The following is a 23,470-nucleotide window of genomic DNA, read 5'->3' as shown; positions in this document are numbered from 1 at the left end:
GAATTTTTCAAAAGTCAGACGGGCATGTTTCGGATTGTATTGGATCCTGTGAACCTAATGAAGCGTCTGGTGATAGTTCAGACAAGAATAGATAACTTCAAAGCATTTATCATCATATCATAATCACTGAGTGGAGTGCAGCATGACTTCAGGCAAGAGTCACACACAAAGCTTGGCCACATTCAAAGAGCAGATGAGTCACTGTAGCATCTGATTACAACACTTTGGGGCAAGATGTCTCATCATGGCACTTTTCAGAACGTGTCATCTGAACTGCTTAATGGAAATGTATTATTCATACAAGAGAGTCAGTTTCCCTATATTTGTTTTGTGAATAATAAAGCATGCTCTCAGGATAAAGTCTATTAAGCTACCGCTGAGGTTGTGATACTCGTATCTGGATTTCTGGGAATTCAATCCATAATGTGGCATCTACCTTTGATACGTTTACTTTTAGGCCCTTCTTGTTTTCAATATTGCAGCTTTAGTATCTTAGAGCAGCCTTTGCCAACCTTTTTAAGCAGCACACCACCCTTCAACATTCCAGGGATGGCACTTCGCCTCTTGCAGCACCCAAAAAAAATCAAAGAAAGCCCATTTAATCATGTAAACAGTATCAAAACATGACCTATAAATATAGCCATGTAATTATTTTAGTAGAACACCATTACACTTTTAATCTCGTGCAGCCTGCGATTGGTTGGCGACCAGGCCAGGGTGCACCCTGCCTTTCGCACAAAGTCAGCTGGGATTGTATCCGAGTGACGATAAGCGGTAAAGAAATTGGCTAGATGGATAGGGGGGGGGAAAAAAACACAATATAAAAGTGTAATTATAATATCAGTCCGCCATGACACTTTTAATCCTGTGTATGCCCTGGCAGCCACTCCTGCACTCACAGTTAAAATGTGCCAATAATTAATGTCAAATCATAGTTTTTTTTTTTTAAATACGTTATACATTTTCCAAGATAATTTCTGAAAATGTGCAAAGTCTAATAAGCATGTAGTACTCACTTTTGGAAATACAGCGTTAAACTGCTTTTCTGATTTCTAAACACTTTTTTGGGCCATGGTTTAACAATCTTGCGCACCCCTTTTGGGGCTATTAAGAATCAATTAGGAAATGTCTTTTTAAGCTATGCACTTCATTCCACATCTGGGAAAGATGGTGCAACCCATGTCCCCTGGGGGGAAAAAAATAAAAGCCTATTTGATGATGCTACCCTTTTTAATTTTAATAATTTTCTGCATATATTATTATTAATAATAATAATAATATATAATAATAATAATATATTATTATAAATAATATAATAATATTTGGAAGTTCATTCCATTGCATACCTAATATTCCATTGCATCCTTAATATTGTGGCCAGTGAGAGTAAACACATAGTCAGGCTAAAAATATCAGTGTTTTGTCCATACATAGTGCTGGAGTGATGTTACGAGAAGCATCACCCATGCTACCACTTTCTTGACTCTCCTCAGGTCCTCCCGCAGGGCAGCAATACGACACTTTTGGCCCACGGTCACTTTTTAAAATAAGATGCAGTCATGCTGCTGGACAATATATATAACAGTATTCGTTTTTTCACGGTGGCCTGAGAGGCTGATGTCACAGTGTTGATCTGAGCAGGCGACAGCATGACTGCGGCATGGCTAAAGTGAGCAGTCAACAGTTAAAAAGGAAGGAATACTTCTATTGGGGAAGAGGTCTCTATTTGTTCATATACATTTTTGGGACTAATACATAATAATATTCTGCCATATTATGATCTGTCAAGTAAAAGTGGAGCTTAACAGTAAAAAAAAAAAAAGACTATTATGGAGCTATGCAGAAAAACATTTTCATAGGAATGAGGCAGACTGGACGGATGCACACAACATTGTGGAGTGACCACAAGTCATTGGGTGTGCCATGGTAAATAATCCAGTTTTCACTTAATTTGTCTGAAAAATGCATTTACTACAAAAATGTACCTTTGTTCATCTATCTATGCCAGCAACATATAGTGACAGGCAGAAGAATTAAATGATCTTCCACTAGATGGCTGAAGGTATACTTGTCCATCTGTTGCCATGAGAGACTTTAAGTGTACAATTAGCCATTCACTGTCAACTTCTATTTATGCTTGTATGACAGTTAAAGGTCATTGTATTACTCCCTCCTCTTCAAGCAAAAAGAAGGAAGAGCACATTGATGGGCACGAAGAGGATTTCCATAATTCAAATAATAGGCTCTCATAATCATATTTCTGCACACCGGGCAGATGTCCCACTCCACTGGCTGTATGGCAGGACTTCTAAAGTGATCCACAAGTGAAAGACGGGTGCAGGATTAGGTTGTACAAGCAGCAGGAGCCGACTGAGAACATGATTTTCGAAAACATATACGTCAACTCATGAGTGCGGGAATACTGATGACAATCAATAAACCTCAAAGATGTGTTTTATGAAACAATCTCTAACATCTGCTGATTCATCACATATGCTCCCATATACGCCCTTGACTTCCCGTTCAGTCTATTTGCTGAATGCAGCGCACATTAAATGTGCACATTGAATTACTGGTGTCCTGACAATGGTTTGGCACAACAATGCAGCAGCACAGATCCAATGGCAGCTTTCTTTTCTATCTATTGCTATGCCAGAGATGTATAGTGACAGGCAGAACTATTAAATGCTCTTCCCCTAGATGGCTGAAGGTACAATGAACCTGTGTATCCACCTGTTGCCATTCAAATAAAATGACAGCTAAACAAGCCCAGATTTCATAATGATTAAGTACATTTGTCAGTAAATATGAAAAAGATCATCAGTACTCAGTACATACTATATGATTTTTTTTAAAACCTTGTTTAGTGGTGTGCCCAAAAAAGAGAAGTGTTTTTTTTACCTTTTATTTTTTGCAGAACTTTTCATATATTGAGTGCCTTGAGATACGAGTTGAATTTGTGAATTCATGTATGAAATTATCATTAATCTGTTCCAGCCACACCAAAAAAAAAAAAAAAAAAAAATCAAGTTCAATCCCAGGCCCCGCCTGTGTGGAGTTTGCATGTTCTCCCCGTGCCTGCGTGGGTTTTCTCCGGGCACTCTGGTTTCCTCCCACATCCCAAAAACATGCATGAATTGGAGACTCTAAATTGCCCGTAGGCATGACTGTGAGTGCGAATGGTTGTTTGTTTGTATGTGCCCTGCGATTGGCTGGCAACCAGTTCAGGGTGTACCCCGCCTCCTGCCCGAAGACAGCTGGGATAGGCTCCAGCACGCCCACGACCCTAGTGAGGAGAAGCGGCTCAGAAAATGGATGGATGGAAACTAGCACTCTATAATTTTGCACTTAAAAAAAACATTGACATCTAAAGAATAAAACAGTTTGTGCATCGTGACTAATTCATTGCAGCTCCTGGTGTGTGCGACTTGGGCACCGGGCAACAGTATAATACAGTCATGTAGACAAATGAAAAAGCATTTTGCTCAACTGTAAGCAACTAAAAAAAATGCAGTAATATTAGTCGCTCTTGGCAGAGGATAACGGATATATGCCTGTGAGTATTGTTATATTGTCTGTCTACATGTGTGACTCCACCATTTGTGTTCAAATACCTGTTCCTTAATGCATTATAACACCAGTAATAGTAATCATGATCCCGTCTATTGTCTTTCCCATTATGTGTAGCATTAGGCTAGCGGACTTACAGGTAAAGTTATGTGTTTGTTTTAAATGCAGTACGCAATGTTTAATTCTCTTTGTTTAGTTTGACTATTGTTGTGATGTGAGCTGAATTCACTGCTACCATATAGCGCTCTTATCTCAAATATTTACTCTCAAGTCAAAGCAAACATCATCCAAACGACGGCTCATATCACGAAAAAAACTCATAAGTAGAGTCAACTGTCTCAAGGCACCACTGTACTGTATATATTAACTGTATTTTCACCATGTAAAGCACGTCGTGAGTCCTCTCTGTGATAAGTGCCTTATAAATCAAATTTATTTCAAATTAAACCTCAGAAGAACTGAAGAAAAAGGTTTTCCTTACATAAGTGGAACAGGTGCACATAGAAGTTGTAAACTCACCAGCTGTGAGGCTCGGGGGTGAGCTGCTGGTGTAGAGCGAGAGAGAAGCCAAAAAAGGTCCCACGGTCTCCTTGCTTGTGCAACGTGTGAGTAGTATCCAGGTTGAAAGCCCCCACGTGGTTGAGGAGAGTCAGCAGAGCCCACAGGAGACCCATCCAGGTCCCAGGGTGTCCACCGAGGGCCGCTTCTGCCATGCTGCAGCTTCAAAAGCAGCGCCAGAAGATCTTCCAGTGATTCCGAAAAAGAAAATCTTGCTCCTGTGGCGGGAAATCCTCTTGTTGTGGCTTTTTGGTGCAGTCAGTGTGAAAGGGGGGAGCAGGCTGTGCTCAATCTGCTCCCGCCGGCTACCAGAGTGCAAGTGTGCAGTACTCGCCTCCACCCCTCTCCTCCTCCCCAGTGCACCCGAGGGAGATGAGGGAGGACAAGTGCCTTGAATAGCCCCACTCACTCCTCCCCCCTCCATCCATACACACACACACACACACACACACACACACACACACGCACACGCACGCACACACACACACATACTCAGCTGACAACAACACTCAAAGGACTGCTGCCAAAATACCAGGCAAGGTTGTCAAGGTACTTGGAGGCTATTGAATAGAGACAGAGTGAGTGAAGAAAAAATAAATATGTAAAAATACTCCAGACAATTTTATTTATCTGCTGGCTTCACACGGTCCAGAAGGCTCGTTATATGCCATTCATTGAAATACTTGGAAAAGAGCAGTTGGGCTGTAAAGAAGACGTTTTAAAATTTTTTTTTAAATATTTTCGTTTTTTTTGTTTGTAATTTTAAAGGCACTCTACGACTTTATTCATGTTTTTCTTCTTCATTTTGATCAGGATATTTTTCAATTAATAATGGCTGAGAATTATATTGTATAGTAGTGCCGTGAGATACAAGTTTAATTTGATCGTAACGCAAAACACTATCCTAAATCATCTTCCCCCATTGAAATGACTGAAAATGCCATTGGCCTCCCTGGACTAGATGAGAGAGTCTTCCACAAAAAGTTGGACTCTTGCAGTTCCTGTGAGAGGAGAAAATGGTGGGAAAGGTCTGTCCACACTTTGTTGACTTTTGCAACTTCTTTACATCCCAGTTATGTGTTGTCAGCTGCAGTTGCTCTGCTGGGACCACCTGATGATGACTGCTTGTATGCAGCTGTCACCTCAACTGTTGCACGCAATAAACCGTCATGTGTGACGTTTGTCACACATTATATGAGTATTAATATCTTCACACTTTGTGCAGTTTGATGAGACAAAAATACTTCAAAATGCTTCAAACAAACAGGGCTACGCTGTACTGTTTCATTTTGTGCAATAATTATATTTGTGTTTTTGTCTTTAGTTACAATGTAATCAATTTTAATGGCAATTTTATTGTCAACTACTTCCACACATTTTATTTTTATGACCATAACATATCATGCCCAGAAAACAGAGGCGCTATAATTCATAGAAAAAAGGAAGGGTTGTATATCTTATTCTAAAATTATAAATAAAAGGTAAAATTAAACAAACACAATTTTTTTAAAAATGTCTAACTTTTATTATTTTTATAACACAACACATTTTATAAAACAAATAATGATGGCAAAAAATTACTGCAATTGATAATTTTATGCATTTTTCAAGTTATAAATATTTAATCATATTTCTGTGTATTTTTTTCATAGGTTTTGCAAGAATTAAATATTTAATTGAAAAATAAATTGTATAGTATAGTATAGTAGTAAAACAAATAAATAAAGAAAAATGAGCAGATAAATGTTGGCAATAATTAGAAATAATTGTATTAATTTAATTGTTTTACAAGTAATTCATTCATTTTACAAACTAGCAATATTTTGTTTATTTGATACAAGTCTCCACATTTAATAGTAATACGAATTGTATTTTAAATGGGGATGTATTGTATGGTATTTAAAATATGATTACAAATTTAATTAGATAAACAAAATAAAAAAATATTTTAAAATGAATATAATGCAAGTAAAAGAATATGGAAGTGATGTTTCATTTAACAAAAATAGACTTTTTGCTAAAATTAAGTAAGTCAAAGCATTAAAGATTTAATTAAACGTGGGAAATGAAAAAAATAAAGAAATTAACATTTTATGTGTTTATTTTAATTACCACAACGGTGATAATGTGTTTATTTTTTAAAATATAGCACAATTAGTTTAGATCATTGCAGCTTAATTGGCGTCATTTTTTATGTATGTCTGTATATAATATAAAAACACATTACAAAAATTTGGGGGTCTTTTGGGGGGTACTGAAACTGATTACTGGCATTTCCATTCATTTCAATGGGGAAAGATTATTTGAGATACGGGTGTTTTGATTAACAAGTGCGATCAAGGAACAAATTGAACTCCTAAATTAAGGCACCACTGTATAAGAAAAAAGATGAGAAAGTACAATCCACAATGAGTTGTAAATCACTCTTTAAAAAAAGAAATCCCATGTCAGATTGCGTATGCAAGTGTGTGGGAAAGTTGTGCGTATGACTACTTGGACGGAGGGAGCCAATGCATCCACTTGGGAGTTTTTTCCCACACACAAGCCACTCTTGTGATCTGTTTTGTGACGAGCACAGAATCACTTTTAACTGTCCATGACATTTTAACATTCCCAATTGTATTATAATCAGTTAAGCACTCTATTTTAAAACTTAGATGTGTATTCACCTTCACTGAGTGTATAGAGGGGCGAGGAAAGGGAGGTTTATTGACTTTGTGCATCTACTGTTACAGAAGTGTAAACAGAAATGAACTGCTGTATATTAAAAATTAATTTTCAGAGTAATAATATTTCATTTAAAATATCTTTTTTATTAAATACATTAAGAAAAACTGGATTTAAAAATCATTGTATTTGTTTAAATCTAAACAAATAATATAAGTAATATGTGTTTAAGCTTTTAAAATTGGTAATTTGACAAGTTAAATAAATTAAGAAAAAGTGAACGAACATTTTTTTAAATAATTTAATTATATTTAAATGTTTATACTTTTACTACATTTTAACAATTGTTAATCAATTAAATAATTAAAATAAATTTCTATTTTTATTATTTTTTGTTTTATTCTGACAAAAATTAATCAATTTATTGTACTGCATTTTAATTATTTTCCACTGTACTTCAACATTTCATACTGTCATGTTTTTTTAACTCTATTCATCAGACTTTGAGATCAATGTGGTGGGAGAAAATTTGTTGGCGAACAAAATGAGTACATGAATGAATAAAACTCCTCCAGGTTCAAGAAATAAATAGTTGTTTGAATATTTTGGCAAAATGTAGCATTATTTATAGCATTATATTCGATTGAAAATGGGGTGTATTGTTTATTATAGAGGTAATTAAAAATGTAATTAAATAAAAAATGAACATAAATAAATAGAAATATTTGTATTTTTAAACATAATTTTAAGTAAAACTAAAAAAAATGAATTGTTACATATTTTAAGATAATTATGGCAGATTTAGCTTTTTTACTAAGACGTAGTAATATCAGTCATGTATTATTCCTCAACATACTTGCACGGCATAGAGGAGGTTACAATGTGGCGGCTTCTGATGAAAAAGGCCATAGAAGAAGATCTTGGGGCAGAACACAGCAAAGTTGGAAAAGACCTGAGTAAAGATGACGTGCCACAATCTGCATGACAGCAGTATCCTAATGTGAAGCCTCATTAGCAGTCAGAACACCACCTCAAGGAGAGAGCTTATTTTAGACCTTAAACAGGCAGCACATACGGGCAGGGTAATTTTTCCTCTTTTAGCCCCCCCCCCTCCCACCATCTTTCCCAGTCCCTTCCATAGTCAGCACTATTACTGTATTGATTCATGGACAGAAGGAAGAGAGGAGGGGAGGATGCTGTAAGAGGGTGTGGTGCTTCTCATTGCGGGATTAAATCCAAGTACATCCATGCTTGCTATTTAACTACACTTCCCTAAAGGAGGCTGAGCTGAGTGCAGCTGTTTTCTCACACTGGATGCGCATTTTGGGATATCGAGGAGCAGGGGGGAGTAGCACATCAATCATAAGATGTCAACAATGCTGCAGTGCAGGGAAATATCACCTTGTCCAAATGTGACACTGACAACAAAAGTGGATCAAGTCCAAATAAACATCCGAGTGTTCCTCTGCTGGTGGATTGATGACTTGATGATTTATACTTAGGGTGACAACAGGAAATGTGACAGCATTTTAAACGGCTCGGTTAGCATGCAGTTTACAGTCTCTGTGTCCTTAAAGTCTAACAACAGTGAGCTCTAGTGGTGCATTGGGTCCAATGCGGGCATTAAAAGCCAGGCAAGAGAGTATATATTTTGGGAACTACAACATATAGGACGCAGGATTTTTTTTTTTTAATACAGTTCAACTTTTAAACTATTTAAAAGATGTTTTTTTTTAGAGAGGGTAAATAAAAATAAACAACTAAAATAAGTGTGACACCCTTTTTAACCCTCTTCAATTATATGGCTGTGTTCAGAATTAACCAATCAGCTTCAAATTCATGTTAAATGGAGGCAGATGATCGCACTACTCGTCACTTTAAACCGCATACACTCCTTGAAGTCTCAGCGCCCTTTGCACAATGGTCATTGCACCGGACTATTGCAATATTAGTCATTCGAACTGCTCTAAGTGCTAGAGGACTCTGCATCTTTTTGCACAATTGTTTTTTGTCAATGTCTTTATGTCTCCAAAGTCTGTTGTACTAGAGCGGCTCCAACTACCGGAGACAAATTCCTTGTGTGTTTTGGACATACTTGTCAAATAAAGATGATTCTGATTCTGATTCTGATTAGCGCGGTATTTATGGTAAAAAGATAAAAATAAAAAAAACTACCATTCAGCTCACTCATAAATCATGTTATATGTACATTACACATCTAACAGTTTCAAAAATCACTTACAAACGCTCCTCTGTCGTTTTTGGCTAAGTTTATCAGTGGCCCAACACTGTGTCCATCTGCAATAAATGTCCGTGTAAAACATGGGTTCCGGCAGCGTAAACATGGTCCCGGGCGGAAATGTCTTTTTTTTTTTTTTGTGGTCCCAGTGGCGCTTCGAGACAGAATCTTTGCGTCAACCTATTTTTGAAGTCGACTGAGCCGAGTTATTCGATTTTTTTCTCTAGCCCTACAAATCCGCGACACTGTATAGCATCCTTATCATGCAAGGAACTATATTTGATCAACTTCAAGGTAGACACCTTTAGCGGACATGCTAAAGGTTTAGCGGACACAGTGGCTCCCCACGGGTTAACCAAGGAAAAATGTCTGTTTTGATATTTCACGAACTCTGCAGTATTATTCCCAATCTATGCCTTGATGTCTGTGTCATTGTGTCATCTTTACAAACGCGGCTACACCCCGACCAATTCAGGGTGTAGTCTGTCTTTCGCCAGAAGTCAGCTGGAATAGGTTCCAGCACCCTGTGACCCTAACCAGGATAAGAAGTGTTGACAATGGATGGATGGAATATTTGTGCCTAATAATTTCAGGGAAATTACTAACTTCAGACAAAATCTCAACTTTGTTCTCTCTCTCTCTCCCGTCCACACTGGATGCAGCAAATGCTCACGTTTCCAACTTTAGTCCAAACACACGATGTTCTATTTCCCTTTTCGTACACTTATTTTCCTTCTTTTTATCATTATTAGTGTTATTTTCTTTCGTTAGTTAGACCCCTTTGTGTGTTTCCCTCTAGATCCCTTGTAGATGTCATTAAATATACGATAAAATTCCACTCGGTTGTATTTTGTGTGTGTTCTGAGTTTAAGTAAGCCTTTGTCATCTGGAAATCAAAATTTCATACAGTGTAGCAACCTTCAGTTTACGAGACTGATAAAAAGGTTTCTTGTCACTTTCCCTAAATTGTATCCACGTAAAAAGTGACGTGGTGCCCCTCTCAATAGGTAAAATTAGTTTTATTGTAACAATTAAATTTTAAATTACGGTAAACCGGAAGGGCTCATTCTTTTCTTCTAAATTAATTACATCTTTATTTGACTAATATACGCTACACACCATACACCTCACTAGAAGGCAGTACAGGTATTGAAGAAAAGGTAATGATAATTTGAAAAATTTAAACAAAATTGTAACATACACCAATAATAACAACCCATCATTGTCGTTAAAAACACAATTATTTTAATGTCAATTAGACTTGCCTTTTCCCCCAGACTGTAAATGAAGACGCATTTAAGTGATGCATCACAAATAAGTGTAGCTTGTCTCTTTGCTTAATGATGGATGAGGCACTTTTAAATATAAGCTCATTCACAACTGTATTTATCCACGCTTGCAGTAGGCCATTTTCTGTGCGTTTCTAGATGTACACAAAAATGCTTCATAATACCAAATGATTCCACACACTGATGAGAAGTGTGCTCCTTTCCAAGTCTGTGATTTAGGGGTTGAAACCATAGGAAGGGTTGTAGGGAGGTTGCGAATGTTCACCTGGAAGTGGTGGTTGTGGAACACCTGGAGGGTACGCTGGAGGAACTAAAACAAACAGATCACATCATGTGACGATGATGAAAATTCAAGTCTACAGGTCAACAAAAAATTTTGAATATCGGCAATAATTTTTTATATTACTGGAATAAACACTGGAAAAAGGACCACTTACATAGAGCAAACTCTGTCCCTACTATACAATTTCACACTTATACTAAATATGAATCACCTCCTAATTGTAATTAATTAACAGATAAAAAGAGTACAAAAATATGCTTGGGCAATGATTCACACTCTGCTTCACAAACACATTATTATCTCATTACAAGTCAAAGTAAGAACTCACCTGCTTCCATATATAGGGGAGGTCCCACCAGTGCTGTGGGTATGGTGGGGCCTTCGTAATGAGGCACGACTGCCACGGGTTGGTAGCCTGGATGGGACGACGAATGTTGGGACAGGGAGGCTGGCTGATTGGGTGCAGCGACAAAGGTGGATGTCACATCTACATGAAATGAGATTTTTTTTTTTTTGTTGGTGGGAGACAACAACATGCGAGTGCAATTGTGTTACATGACATTGAGCAGTGATTGCAACCATGTTAGGATCATCCAATATCACTATTTCCCGCCCATTTCATTTTGACCAAAATTATTATAATTTGTAACTATAATTTATGTATATTTGTTTGTCTATTTATGCAACATGGAGTGACAGGCAGAATATAGGAATGTTCTTCCACTAGAGTACCCCGCCTCCTGCCCGATGACAGCTGGGATAGGCTCCAGCATGCCCGCGACCCTCGTGAGAAGAAGCGGCTCAGAAAATGGATGGATGGAAGACAAGGAAAATAGTTTGTTCAAGTATTGTTTAGGTTATTGTAGAAGAAGGGTTTGGTAACAGAAAAATGAAATATCTCAACATTATTGTTTATTTTTATGAACATTTGGAATTTGGGTACAGATTTTATCAGAAATCACGGAAGTTCACGAGCATGATTTGCTTTCGCGGGCCACATAAAATGATGTGGCGGGCCGCATCTGGCCCCCATGCCTTGAGTTTGACAGTATGCTCTAGCACAAGTCTGGAGGTTTTGTAACATTGGTTGCCATATGGAAGTGTGCATAATTACCTCTGCCATTTCTAAGGCCCCAGTTTCATCTGAAGAAATACAGACTCAAAGGATGATGCTGCCACTACAATGCTTTTGATGATGAGCAGTATTGTGTTTGCATCTAACATACCTTTTGGAATTATGGCCAAATAATTCAGCTTTGGTTTCATCGGACCAGAACAAAATCTCCCAAGCACAAGTGTGAAAATGTGTTATGAAACAAAGACTGAACAGGTGTGTGCTGACTCCCATTTAAAATGAGTTTGTATGAGATTGATTAATCCAGAGCACAACCACATCCAAGTTATAAATCTGTGTGCACACTTGTGCAACCACATCATTCCAGTTGTTTAACTTTCCCTGTCGAAAACATGAAAAGGATCAATTTAGTTTTACAGATTATAGGTCACATTAATGGTGGAACAAGTTGTGAAACGATTCATCTTGGTCTCATTTTTTTATATCACAAAAAACTGGCATTTGAACAGGGGTGTGTAGACTTCTTATATCCACTGTATATACGTTTTGAGACATTTTTGTTTGGTGGGGTGCCGTGAGAGTTTTGTAATTTCAAATATGTGCCTTTGCTCAATAAAGGTAGAGAAACACTGACATAAAGAAAACGTCTCACTTTGACGTCGCTGCAAGTTACGTCGTTTCTTGCACTTTTTGTAAAGAAAGCAGCATGGAGCCACAAAGCAGGTGACGAGACCCATGCAGAAGATAATGGAAATGACTGCGCCAAGGATGCTGCCCAAGAGTATAGCAGGCCTTGTGTGCTTCTCAAAGCGAGGCCTGTGCAGATAAACCAGCAGTAGTAGTCAACAGAAGCATTATCACTAAAATTGTAAAACTGAACCTCAAATATCGATGTTCCGCTACAATTATTTTTCCCATAATAATCTGTTGCAGGGTCAAACTGCCACCACACAATTTTTTTTGCGACTTTTGACGTTTCCCAAAAGTAATTTCATCAGCGTCTGACTTCAGAGGTTAAATTGTACAGAGAATAAATATTTTAGTGAAAAATGTTGCTACCTGTCATCGCAGAGATCCTGCTGCTCTTGACTTAGCTGTCTTGTCTTTTCAGTGCAGCAGTATTTATTGCTGCAGGTTCCACAGCAGTACATGCCACCACACTGGCGACCATCGCGACGTAGGCCGCTGTCATCCCAGTAGTTGGAACAGTTGTCAGCTGGAAGGCAAGCCAAGACATATTGGAACCACAAGAGCATTGTTTTGCTTTCATTTCCATAATGACACCCAGGTTCAAAGGCGTAAAGATACACCAAAAAGATAACTCACCCCATGTAGTTGGTATCAGGATGACACATGAAACCAACACCAGAATGGACAAAACGGCCGACTTCATTACTACAAAAACACGCACACACTTTAGCACTGTTTCTGCACATGAATATACTATGTGTGTGTGAGTGTGCATGTGTGTGTCCCACCCAACAGCTTAGTCACCTAACAACATTCCTGCCAAGAACCGGCTCGGTGTAATTAATGAAGGATTGCTACTATTCAATGGTATCAAAATAAAGTGACCAGTGATAGTTTCGTGCATGTTTATGACTTTCAGGTCAGACCTCAAAACAGGGAAGGTAATCGCCAAGGGCCCCGAAATGAAGGGGGCCCCAAGAGACGGGTGACATTAGCCCATATCAATGACAAGACAATGCCACGGCTTTAGACACTGCAACGGCAACAACGTCAGAAATGGCCTGCATAGGGTTCCTTAGTAGCTGTTGCTTGCTGGTGGCTAGTATGGGGCCCCGGGAGGCAGAGGACATCAATGATAGAAGTGTTTTTGTTTATTGGGGGAGGGCGGGGGTCCCCAGGGAAACTAGAAACACCAGTTTCTTGTCGAGGATAGAGTGTATAAAAACATTGAATAATGGAAACAATTTAAACATTAGGCAATCACAAAAAGAAGCTGGAAAAATTGAGATATATGCTTGCCAATTGCACATTAACAAACTTACTGTAGGTCACAATGATGTAGAACTACACAACACCGTATACCGATTGGTGTTTAACAAAAGACACTATCAGTATGATGCAGTGCAAACTGCTAATATAAAAATTATCAGTGTTAAATTAATACCTCTCAGACCGTCAATATGACCAATGAGTGTAGCTGCCTAAAGACATTTCTTCATCAAGTTACAGGACTTTTTAATTCTTGATTCTTGTAGTTTTTTGGAATTAAATGGTTGCAATCAGCGGCACAGTGGCCGACTGGTTAGAGGATCGGCCTCACAGTTCTAAGGAGTGGGGTTCAATCCACGACGCCGCCTGTGTGGAGTTTGCATGTTCTCCCCGTGCCTGCATGGGTTTTCTCCGGGCACTCCGGTTTCCTCCCACATCCCCAAAACATGCATTAATTGGAGACTCTAAAAAATTGCCCGTAGGTGTGAATGTGAGTGCGAATGGTTGTTTGTTTGAATGTGCCCTGCAATTGGCTGGCAACCAGTTCAGGGTGTACCCCACCTCCTGCCCGATGATAGCTGGGATAGGCTCCAGCAGGCCCGCGACCCTTGTGAGGAGAAGCGGCTCAGAAAATGGATGGATGGATGGTTGCAATCAGATATGCTCAGCATTACAAACCAGACCCCACACATTCATGTATGTAAGTATGACTGACCCGCCCCGGCAATTTGCCCCACAGCTAAATAGTTTTCCATGGGCCACAGTCTCGTAATTTAAGATGAACCTAAATCAATCCAAATGTATGAACTTTAACATGAGGGACCCTGCGGCCTATGACTTTATACTTTCCCATAAGTGCTTGATCCCCCTGTCATGAGACTCTTCAAATAAAAGCTCAGAGCAACCGATATAAAATACCCCAAAATATTGCACACATCTTAATTAACAATACAGGACACCTGATATGAAACGTAGGATAAATACTGTATTAATTAAGGCAAATTGCTGGTTGCAAACATTTAAAAGATCTCCACATAATACACGCATGCGTACAAAGCAGATTTCTAATTTATTGAGCTGGCATGTGGTCACATTTGACAGGAAGAAACTCAAGCAATCTGTACGTAAGACAAAGAAATCACACCCTGTGTTGTAACGGGCAACATCTACTAAAATCTAAATAAAAAGGAGGAAGTTACAAAGCTCTGCAGTGTTTGTGTCGGATTTCAACAAAGACTACTGGGTTTGCGCTTGGAGGTCACTTGAGCAAAAGTACTTTCAAGTAAAAGAGGAAATGAAAGAGGCAATGCGGTGCAGAGCACAGGAAATATGTACTTAATCCTGACTGTTAAGTAGTATAGCATAGTTTAAGAAAATATAGATTTTTAAAAGTGGAACACAGAATGTGACAATAAACAGAACTGGGTTGAGTCATGGGTGAACTGCCTCGGTCTTGTCTCTTTCTTGTCACACCCCACATCAGACACATTTCATCGTGACCAGGTTAAAATAACTAAATATTATAAATTCATCATCCCCATAATGTTGTTTTCAATGTTATGTGATTAAGTAGAAGGCACAGCCGTTGCTAGCATCAGTAAAGCAAGAAAAAAGAAATCACACTTTGGTTATTTTGCTACCAATGCATTGCGGGTACATTTGCATCCAGTTGGAACAATTAAAACATCCTAGTTGCACACAAAAAAAGCTTATTGAGGACATGAACACACAGTTGTTGAGCCAAAACCCAATGGCCATCTTGAGCAGAACATAATGAATATTCCCTTTTTCCTGGTAGCTCCTCACTCCATGACAAATAATTCCCTCTATTGTCGTACATTAACAAGGAACTATGAACTTTTTTTGACAATCAACTAAACACTACTTTTCCAAGAGGCATCTTTTGGTCGAGTGCAGCGGTTTTCAAAGTGAGACACGCCACTGGACTGCAGGGCCATGTGCAGCAGCTTATGAAAATAAGAAACATGTTAAGCTAACCGTGGCTATGTTAAAGGCCAAGAGAAAGGAGTTTTACAACAAAAGGATACAATACTAAGCTTTTAAGGTGAATGGTGAACAACGTAATTCCGGGATAGGGTGTGAAAAGTCACATTTGACACCCACAATACTGTGTTGAAAAGTTACAGCTTAATGTGGCTATTATTATCTCCGTATAAAGTTGGCTGGTAATAGAAAAACTTTGTGGTACCATATGTGCAAAAGGGATCTTACTTGAAATTTCACACATTACTTTCAACATATTTTTTAATTGTTACAGAATTATTTTTATTTTTATTTTTAAATGTTAATAGGTTTGTAAATAAAGAACTTCTTGCTTGGTATCACAAAGCATTTTTAACACAAATTTTCTAGATGTTGTTATGCGTTAACGGACACAACCGTAAAGCAAAACAATTACAGCGGTAATAAAATATAATTGTATTTTAAGAGGTTAGGGGAGTATAGAGGCCTCAGCTGTTTCATGTTGTGTAAAGGGAGTCTCACTGTGCCACACTTTGAAAAACCCCAGCATGCCAATCAAGGCCATATGCCGACTGCCACAAAAATGTATTGTAATATAACAATCACACAAAAAAAGGACAACTTTATCGCTGGTTACACATTGTAATAGTACTGGCAAACGACAGGCGCAGGTGACAATGAGTAATGAGGCTAAACGGCAGTAACAACACCAGCACGAGAGAACACTACGACAACAAGTCCAATTATAACACTGAAATATTCAAACATGTTGATGAAGATGGTCAAGACAGTTCGAGCTGCAGTAGCTCACTCTGTAACGATTTGGGGAAGGCTCATGAAAAAGAAAAGGAAATTGGGACTTGCTTCCTGAGAACTGCAAGGCAAACATCTCTTCCCAAAAAGGCATGCACGATCCTTTTGTGCATCTGCGTATATAGAAATGGCCTATGTGAATGTAGCTTGGTAAAATAGACAAAGAGTAAAATTCTTTGACGATGCTACAGCACACTCGAAGCGACTGTTATCCCATCTTGGGTGGCGGCGAGACAAAATCCGGGTTATACGCCGGCTGAGCCAGGTAGTCTATTTGGGCTGCTGGAGCGTTGGCCTGTGGCTGCACGGGGGGCTGCATGGGGGCTGCATGGGGGGCTGCATGGGGGGCTGAAGAGGGTAGGACGGCTGGCCGGGGGTAAACGCAGCCTGGCTGTAAGGCGTTGGGTTGGGAGGGTAGAACGGGCCGGCTGGACACAGGGAGACAAAAAACATAGATTAGCGTCAAATTAACCTTTTGGAGACATTAATGGGGGTCTTATTTTTCTTATTATTGCTTTTCTGAGCAAGTTGAAATTTAAAAAAGACAGGGAGAAAAAAACCACTGTCATTGAAAATAGATGGACATGGAGGGGAAATCTGAAGACTAACATGGCAAAACACATCATAATATAAATCATATCCAAAAAAGACACTCCCAATGGAATATTTTTCAGTGCCATTACTTGTTTTGGTCTCTGTACATCGTTTTTCTACAATGCCCTGTTATTTTCAATACCAAAAAAAAAAAATGGCAGTGTTCTGACTCCTAGGATGCCGAGCTTTATGACCCCTAGTCTGGTCGTGACATTGGTTCAAAGAATTTTTATTTTGAAACAAAATGTATTCAGCATAAATTGTGTTTTATTAGTCCTTATATTGGTGGAATATTATAAAATGGTATCTATGTATATCGTCAGTTGGTGACAACAAAATATTGGAGACTGAAGCATGACTACATTATGATGTTTCAGATGTCAGTTGGAAAACATTTTTGGTATGACCTTGTTTCTTTTGTCAACAGTTTAAGGCCTGCATTATTCTAAAAACTTAACACCAACAAAAGCAGACAAATCTTTATTATTAATTATTGTCCACATCTGGTCACCATCCTCTCATTTCACAATCTACTGTGCCTTTGAGTGTGTGTGGCTTTAAAAGGTGGAGCCTGGCCTGGTGAGTGACGAGGGAATCAGCGAATTAGAGTGTAGCGTTGGCTGTCGGTGAGTTAAGGTTACCAGGTTACCTTGCTAATTGTTAGCTAGTTTGCGTTAAGTGCCTGGGCGTCAGTTGCGGCCGTAGGAAGCGATACAGTTTGTTCAATAAATCGAATGAAACTGCACTGGCGGCTGTGTCTGTCCTTGACAACTTGTGGGTGCATTACAATAATTTTTTGAATAGCGCTGGTAGGCCTTTTTAACTTAGCTAACACTGATTTCTTTGTTGGCCATCTAGACGTGCTGTTGTGGTAAATTAGCTACTTCTACTTTAGAGTAGACATAATGCACTTTAGCTCCTTTGGATATTCTGTCTTTCCTCCTGGCTTGCCACCATTACGCTAATGTATTTCTACATGGAGTGGTGCAATCTGTAGTAACATTAGTTTTAGTTTAACATTAGTGTGGCAAAAGTATTCCACTTCCGAAGCTTCAAGGCAGAGATTTTCCTTCATTTTTTTTTTTTTAATCAAATTACTCAATTTATCGTTTCAGCCCTAATTCCATATCATGTGTGTGTACAAATCCCCACTCACTAGCTTCCTGATATGTTGGCGGTGGTCCGTGTGTGAAAGGCTGCCCTGGGTGGGGCATAGTGGGCATGGACTGCTGCGGGTATCCCTGTGGCGGCATGGGTTGGGCTCCATATCCTGACTGCACTGGTACAGGCTGGTAGGTTGGATACGGTGCCCCCTGGTAGGGCTGTGGTTGCCCGGGCGAAATCGTTGGTTGCTGGGGGTAACGCTGGGGGGTGTTGGTGATCACGGTGGTGTGAGTGGTGGTTGCAATTACAGCTGTGAGGAAATGACAGAGGGAAAAAAAAGACTTAATTTCCAAAACAGTAGCAAAAGCATGGAGACAAAAACTCTAAGTAACAGACAACAATTCCACTTTTTTTACATAAACCTGATGGGTGTTTTGTGGTAAAATAAATCTAATAAGAGGATATGAACATTCTACCACTGCATAAAAACACAAGGGGAAAGGGGCATGTTGGTTGTCCCCCCCCACCACAAACAAACAATTATTTTTTCCATCATGACCACTTCCCATAAATGACGTGGGATGGTCCTGAGTTCCCTCATGTGGTTGCTGTGGAGACTATGAGTCATTCACACATATACACACACACACACACAGAGTAGGTGGAGCTCTGACATTCCTGCTGCACTTTAGCCGACCACTCGCTTGCTTGGCAACAAACTGTGCAGCTGACGGGAAGTGGAATAGTGTGCAACATGAGGGAGACACACACACAGAACATAAGGGACACACGCATGCACACAGCAGCACCTGAAGTGTATACATCCACTTGCAAACCTCTAAGTACTTATTTCCCCAATACTGTATAAGTAAATACTGGTGAGAATACTTTCACGATGCACAAATATACACAAAAAACACCTCATCCTTCAGAAAATTATTGTAAGTTAAATTTCTACCCAGGTTTATGTAACACAAGTTCTAATATGAAGCGAAAGGGAGCAGAGCCAGGAAAAGTCAAAATTCCCAATTTGGAAACAAGTAATGAGAGTCATGTGGATGGTGAGCCAACAAACCGCACGACTCCCCTGATTGCGCTTCTTCAAAAACTAGAAAGACCAAGTATGACTCTGAGTCATTGGAGGGGGTGGGGGGAATCATGTTACTTCACTTTGAACGGTTAGGCAGTTTGACACTATAAACTGCAGGTTTTCACTTGTTCAAAATAACTCTAGAATTCAGCTAACAGATATGACTTGCAGAAATGAATGACCTTTACTTCCTGAAATGCAAACCACTGGTATACATTGGTATAGTTAAAATGCAGTATTGGAATCAGGAACAAAGGTCATTTAAACTGCTCAGAATAAAAGGCCACAGTGTACCATCATCTGACGGCAATTTTTAAAAGGATAAGATGTCAGAGCATTTCTTCCATTTGTTTTGGATTTTAGCCTCGATATTTGCCCGATGAGCTATCGTGGACGATTTCCCAGATGGGCCCAACATATTTTGTCGGGAACGACAATACTGTGACGATACTGTAATCCACGACCAACGATTTGGCCCTACGATAGCCCTACGACGCCAAAAGGAAAAGTCTAGCATGTTTGAGTTTTTGGATGTCTTCCGTATAGTGTGACATATCAACGACAACTCTCCGACAGCGCACCTTGACATCGACTAACAGGATTGTGTATAACCGGCGTGTCGCCTCCCTTTCTTGTCAACATATTTGGTCGCCGTTGTCAAAATGTATTTACGCACACAAACCAATGTTGCTAAGAGGATGATTTGACAGAACGCCGCCATGTGTACGTACAAACGTTAGTGGTAGTATACATAACGTTTTGTTGCCTCAACATACATTAAGCAATCCTTGAATTAATTCCTCTCCCGAGCACCAGTGACGACCGCCGCAGTTTTTCCTCATTTTGTCCACCCCACCCCACACAACACATTGGTATGAGCCATTGTTGTTGTTGTCGTCGCCATGGTATAGGGTGTATCCGGTCCCGTTGACCGGTGACACGTTTTCTGGCTCTGCCTCCCCGACAGTGTTTGATTTGACAAGATAAAGCCCACTTTGCCAGTGACTGACTGAGGACACCTCAATAATAATTTTATTTTGTATGCCAGCAACACCAGTGGATGATTAGCACTGACGGGGAGCTGGCTGACTTACGTCGCGGCTTGCGGCACATCTTGTACAGACAGCAACAGGGACACATGCAGCAGCTGATGAGGACCACCACCACAAGGATGGCACCGCCAATCACGGAACCCAACACTGGCGAGGATTCCATGAACGTATGATATTCACTAATGAAAGAGACACAAAGAAACAAACAATATGAAGAACAATAAATAATAATAATAAATACAAAATGAAAATAACATATTGTTTGTTTATCCATCCATCCATCCATTTTCTGAGCCGCTTCTCCTCACAAGGGTCGCGGGCGTGCTGGAGCCTATCCCAGCTATCATTGGGCAGGAGGCGGGGTACACCCTGAACTGGTTGCCAGCCAATCGCAGGGCACATACAAACAAACAACCATTCGCACTCATATTCACACCTATGGGCAATTTAGAGTCTCCAATGCATGCATGTTTTTGGGATGTGGGAGGAAACCGGAGTGCCCGGAGAAAACCTACGCAGGCACGGGGAGAACATGCAAACTCCACACAGGCGGAACCGGAGATTGAACCCCGGTCCTCAGAACTGTGAGGCTGACGCTCTAACCAGTCGGCCACCGTGCCGCCTCTTTTGTGTTTAATCAAAATTTAATATTTGCAAACATCTGCTTTTGCTTTGGAAAACAATGGTCAACATTTCTGCCTATTTTCTGACATGTCACGGACCAAACCAGTAACTGAACCATAATCAATTCATGGAAAATTCAGTTTAATCCAATATATTACTTAATCAAATTTAACAAAAATTATCATTATTTGCAGCCGTAGTAGGAATAACCTTTAATTGACATGTAGTTGAACCTGAAGCAGCCTCATGAGTAGGGTTGGGCAACAAGAATCGAGAACCGATTGGAACCGGAACTAACATTCCAGTTCTCACAGGATCGGTTAAATTTAAAAATTTCAGGTCCCAGTTTTGATGCCTACAGTCCGCCGACCCTGAAGAACAAACTGGCGATAACCAACGAAGAACACGCACGAGGATGTGCTTATGCCCAACGGTGGCGGGAACAAAAGTGTTTCTTAACTTTGCTAAAATAAATGACCAGTCGCCTCAGTGCAACACTTGGAATAAGATTATATTGTGCAAAGGAGGCTTTCACAATATGTAGAACTCTGATGTGCTCCCTCCCACTCCGAGGCTCAAACTACACCGCGCAAAACTTCAGTGAAGTCAATTGGGTGAGTGTGAAACAATAAAATATATCTAAGGCAACACTGAGGCAGCTAACAAGTAAAACAGTGGGTTGCACTCTTGATGGTTTTTAGCGTTTATTTTAGTCTTCAAACCAATGTTAAGAGTTGACGACAGACACAAAAATAAACTATAAATTATTTTACCATATCGGAATGAATGTAGAAACAGTTGCATTACAAGCTTAACAAACCGCTAAAGGTTGATCTGTCACACCAAATGTTTTACATACAGTGTGGTTAAATTGAACTCATGGTGGGGAAAAAAATTATTACCATTCTTCTTGGCTATCCTCCGTAAAGCGAAGAAAACTATTCGTGCAGCACCGTTTGGAGTAGCAGTTACCACAGCAGTATCCTTCGAAACATCGGATATATGGGTGATACTGGCCGCTTGAGTCCGTGTAGGCCAGACAGTTTGTATCGTCCGCTGTTACAGATCACAAACAAAAAACACAAGGCACAAGCAACAGGTTTTAGTGGATTATGAGCCGATATGTCAGTTATTAGGCTATAAAATGTTGTTCGAGCACTGTCTGGGACAGAAAAGGTCCTTTAAATGAATGATTGTGCAATCTTCAATAAAAGCATATTACAGCAGGCCCAACATTGATCAATACTTGACTATTAATAATTAGAGTCTGAAAAATCCACCTTGTGACTGTACACAAATCAAACTGCATTATCTTCATATTATGCCAAGATGAGTCCGGGTCATTGAAGATAAACAAGGGCAGGGTGGGTGGTGAGTTGTATGTTTGTTCATTCGTTTTTATTTGTTGCAATGCCGGTCCAGTTGGAGACTGCTGATGAAAACTACATAGAGATGCTAACACTGCTAACCTCTAAACTGTTGGTACGTTTAACTTCCAGAACTGCCTCTGTCCACAATACTGGAACACAACACGAAATATACAGTAAAAGCACACTATAACTGATTGACAATTGGTTTATTACTGTAACTATAATTACACTTGGCCATTTCAGTACTTATGAAGTCCTCCCATGTTCAAAGTAAATTAATGACAAATACTGGACAAAATGTTATGATTGAATACTGTGAGGCAGGATTTTTTTTTTTTTTTTTTGTACAGCACTTGATATGTCATTGTACAGGGGTACCTAATGTAATGTCTGGGGTGTGCACTCTGTCTTGTCAGTTTCTCTTGGGGTGGAAAACGAAACTCTGCTGGAATAGCTGTCAAATAACTCCACCCAAAGAAAACGTTGTATCAATGTCATAATATATATATGTGTGTGTGTATATATATATATATATATATATATATATATATATATATATAATTTTCATTCCATATGCGATGTTTCCTTCAGGTAGCTAACGGTAATGACAAAGCTCGGACTTTTATTTATTTATTTTATTGTATTCTTTAAACGCTTCTCGACATACACACGCGAATGGCGCTGTGACTTAACAACAACGACGACGACAACCACGGCGGATTGTCTTAAATTTACAAACTTACCCGACACACAACCGGCCAGGGCGGCACATAGTAAAGCCGAAAGGACAACACCGGGCAAGCCTGACGCCATGGTTGCTCCTTCGAGATGCCAGGATGTATTCACACGGACACACGCAACACACAACTAGGAAGTGAGCTCCTCAGACGGGAGAGCAAAGATCGTCTCTGCTTACACGCACCAACATGTGTCTCACTCTGATGTAGTTCTGCCCTAACTTCCGGTTGATTAGAAGAGTTTCCTAACCTTTACGGAGCCAAGGAGGCACTTATTTTACATTATAAAAATGTCACGGCACACCACCGTTCCATCAAACAAAAATGTACTGAAGTAATGATGATCTCTCAATTTTCACAATTTACCTTCTGCTTCTTCGAGTGGAAGAGCATTTAATTGTTGTCCATCAGTATACGTCACTGGCATAAATGGACAAAGATACATTGTTTTTAGTACTGTTCA

General features: G+C 39.5%; 3 protein-coding genes across 3 annotated transcripts in view; all 3 read right to left on the bottom strand.

Annotated features, from left to right (window-relative positions):
* Positions 1-4,475, bottom strand: part of itga7 (integrin, alpha 7) — a 37,569-nt gene extending 33,094 nt beyond the window's left edge. Inside the window, 1 exon segment of the mRNA XM_061688375.1 lies at positions 4,090-4,475. Coding sequence (XP_061544359.1) covers positions 4,090-4,283 — 194 coding nt within the window. The 5' untranslated portion in view covers positions 4,284-4,475.
* Positions 4,476-10,183: 5,708 nt separating this feature from the next.
* LOC133409002 (protein shisa-5-like) lies at positions 10,184-13,127 on the bottom strand. The gene is made up of 5 exons (XM_061688465.1): positions 13,008-13,127; positions 12,741-12,897; positions 12,334-12,497; positions 10,935-11,093; positions 10,184-10,633 (listed from the first exon to the last, which is right to left on the bottom strand). The coding sequence occupies exons 1-5, from the start codon at positions 13,072-13,074 to the stop codon at positions 10,539-10,541; spliced, it is 642 nt and encodes a 213-aa protein (XP_061544449.1). The 5' UTR covers positions 13,075-13,127; the 3' UTR covers positions 10,184-10,538.
* Positions 13,128-14,690: 1,563 nt separating this feature from the next.
* Positions 14,691-23,149, bottom strand: LOC133409244 (protein shisa-5-like). Its single transcript, XM_061689020.1, has 6 exons — positions 23,014-23,149; positions 21,803-21,956; positions 20,319-20,455; positions 18,187-18,444; positions 16,790-16,864; positions 14,691-16,754 (listed from the first exon to the last, which is right to left on the bottom strand). The coding sequence occupies exons 1-6, from the start codon at positions 23,081-23,083 to the stop codon at positions 16,645-16,647; spliced, it is 804 nt and encodes a 267-aa protein (XP_061545004.1). The 5' UTR covers positions 23,084-23,149; the 3' UTR covers positions 14,691-16,644.
* Positions 23,150-23,470: the final 321 nt, after the last annotated feature.

The sequence above is a fragment of the Phycodurus eques genome, chromosome 10, assembly GCF_024500275.1.
Source record: "Phycodurus eques isolate BA_2022a chromosome 10, UOR_Pequ_1.1, whole genome shotgun sequence".
In the NCBI taxonomy this organism is placed as follows: Eukaryota; Metazoa; Chordata; class Actinopteri; order Syngnathiformes; family Syngnathidae; genus Phycodurus; species Phycodurus eques.
This window is presented reverse-complemented; position numbering and strand designations above follow the sequence as displayed.

Coding starts and splice junctions, on each gene's coding strand:
- LOC133409002 (XM_061688465.1), bottom strand. CDS start 13,074: ATGAAGTCGGCCGTTTTGTCCATTCTGGTGTTGGTTTCATGTGTCATC. Junction 11,094..12,333: donor TAACTTGCAGCGACGTCAAA/GTGAGACGTTTT, acceptor CATTTCATGTAG/ATGTGACATCCACCTTTGTC. Junction 10,634..10,934: donor TCCCCTATATATGGAAGCAG/GTGAGTTCTTAC, acceptor TGTTTGTTTTAG/TTCCTCCAGCGTACCCTCCA.
- LOC133409244 (XM_061689020.1), bottom strand. CDS start 23,083: ATGGCGTCAGGCTTGCCCGGTGTTGTCCTTTCGGCTTTACTATGTGCC. Junction 18,445..20,318: donor GATGTGCCGCAAGCCGCGAC/GTAAGTCAGCCA, acceptor ATTTCCTCACAG/CTGTAATTGCAACCACCACT. Junction 16,865..18,186: donor GCCAACATATCAGGAAGCTA/GTGAGTGGGGAT, acceptor CCCTGTGTCCAG/CCGGCCCGTTCTACCCTCCC.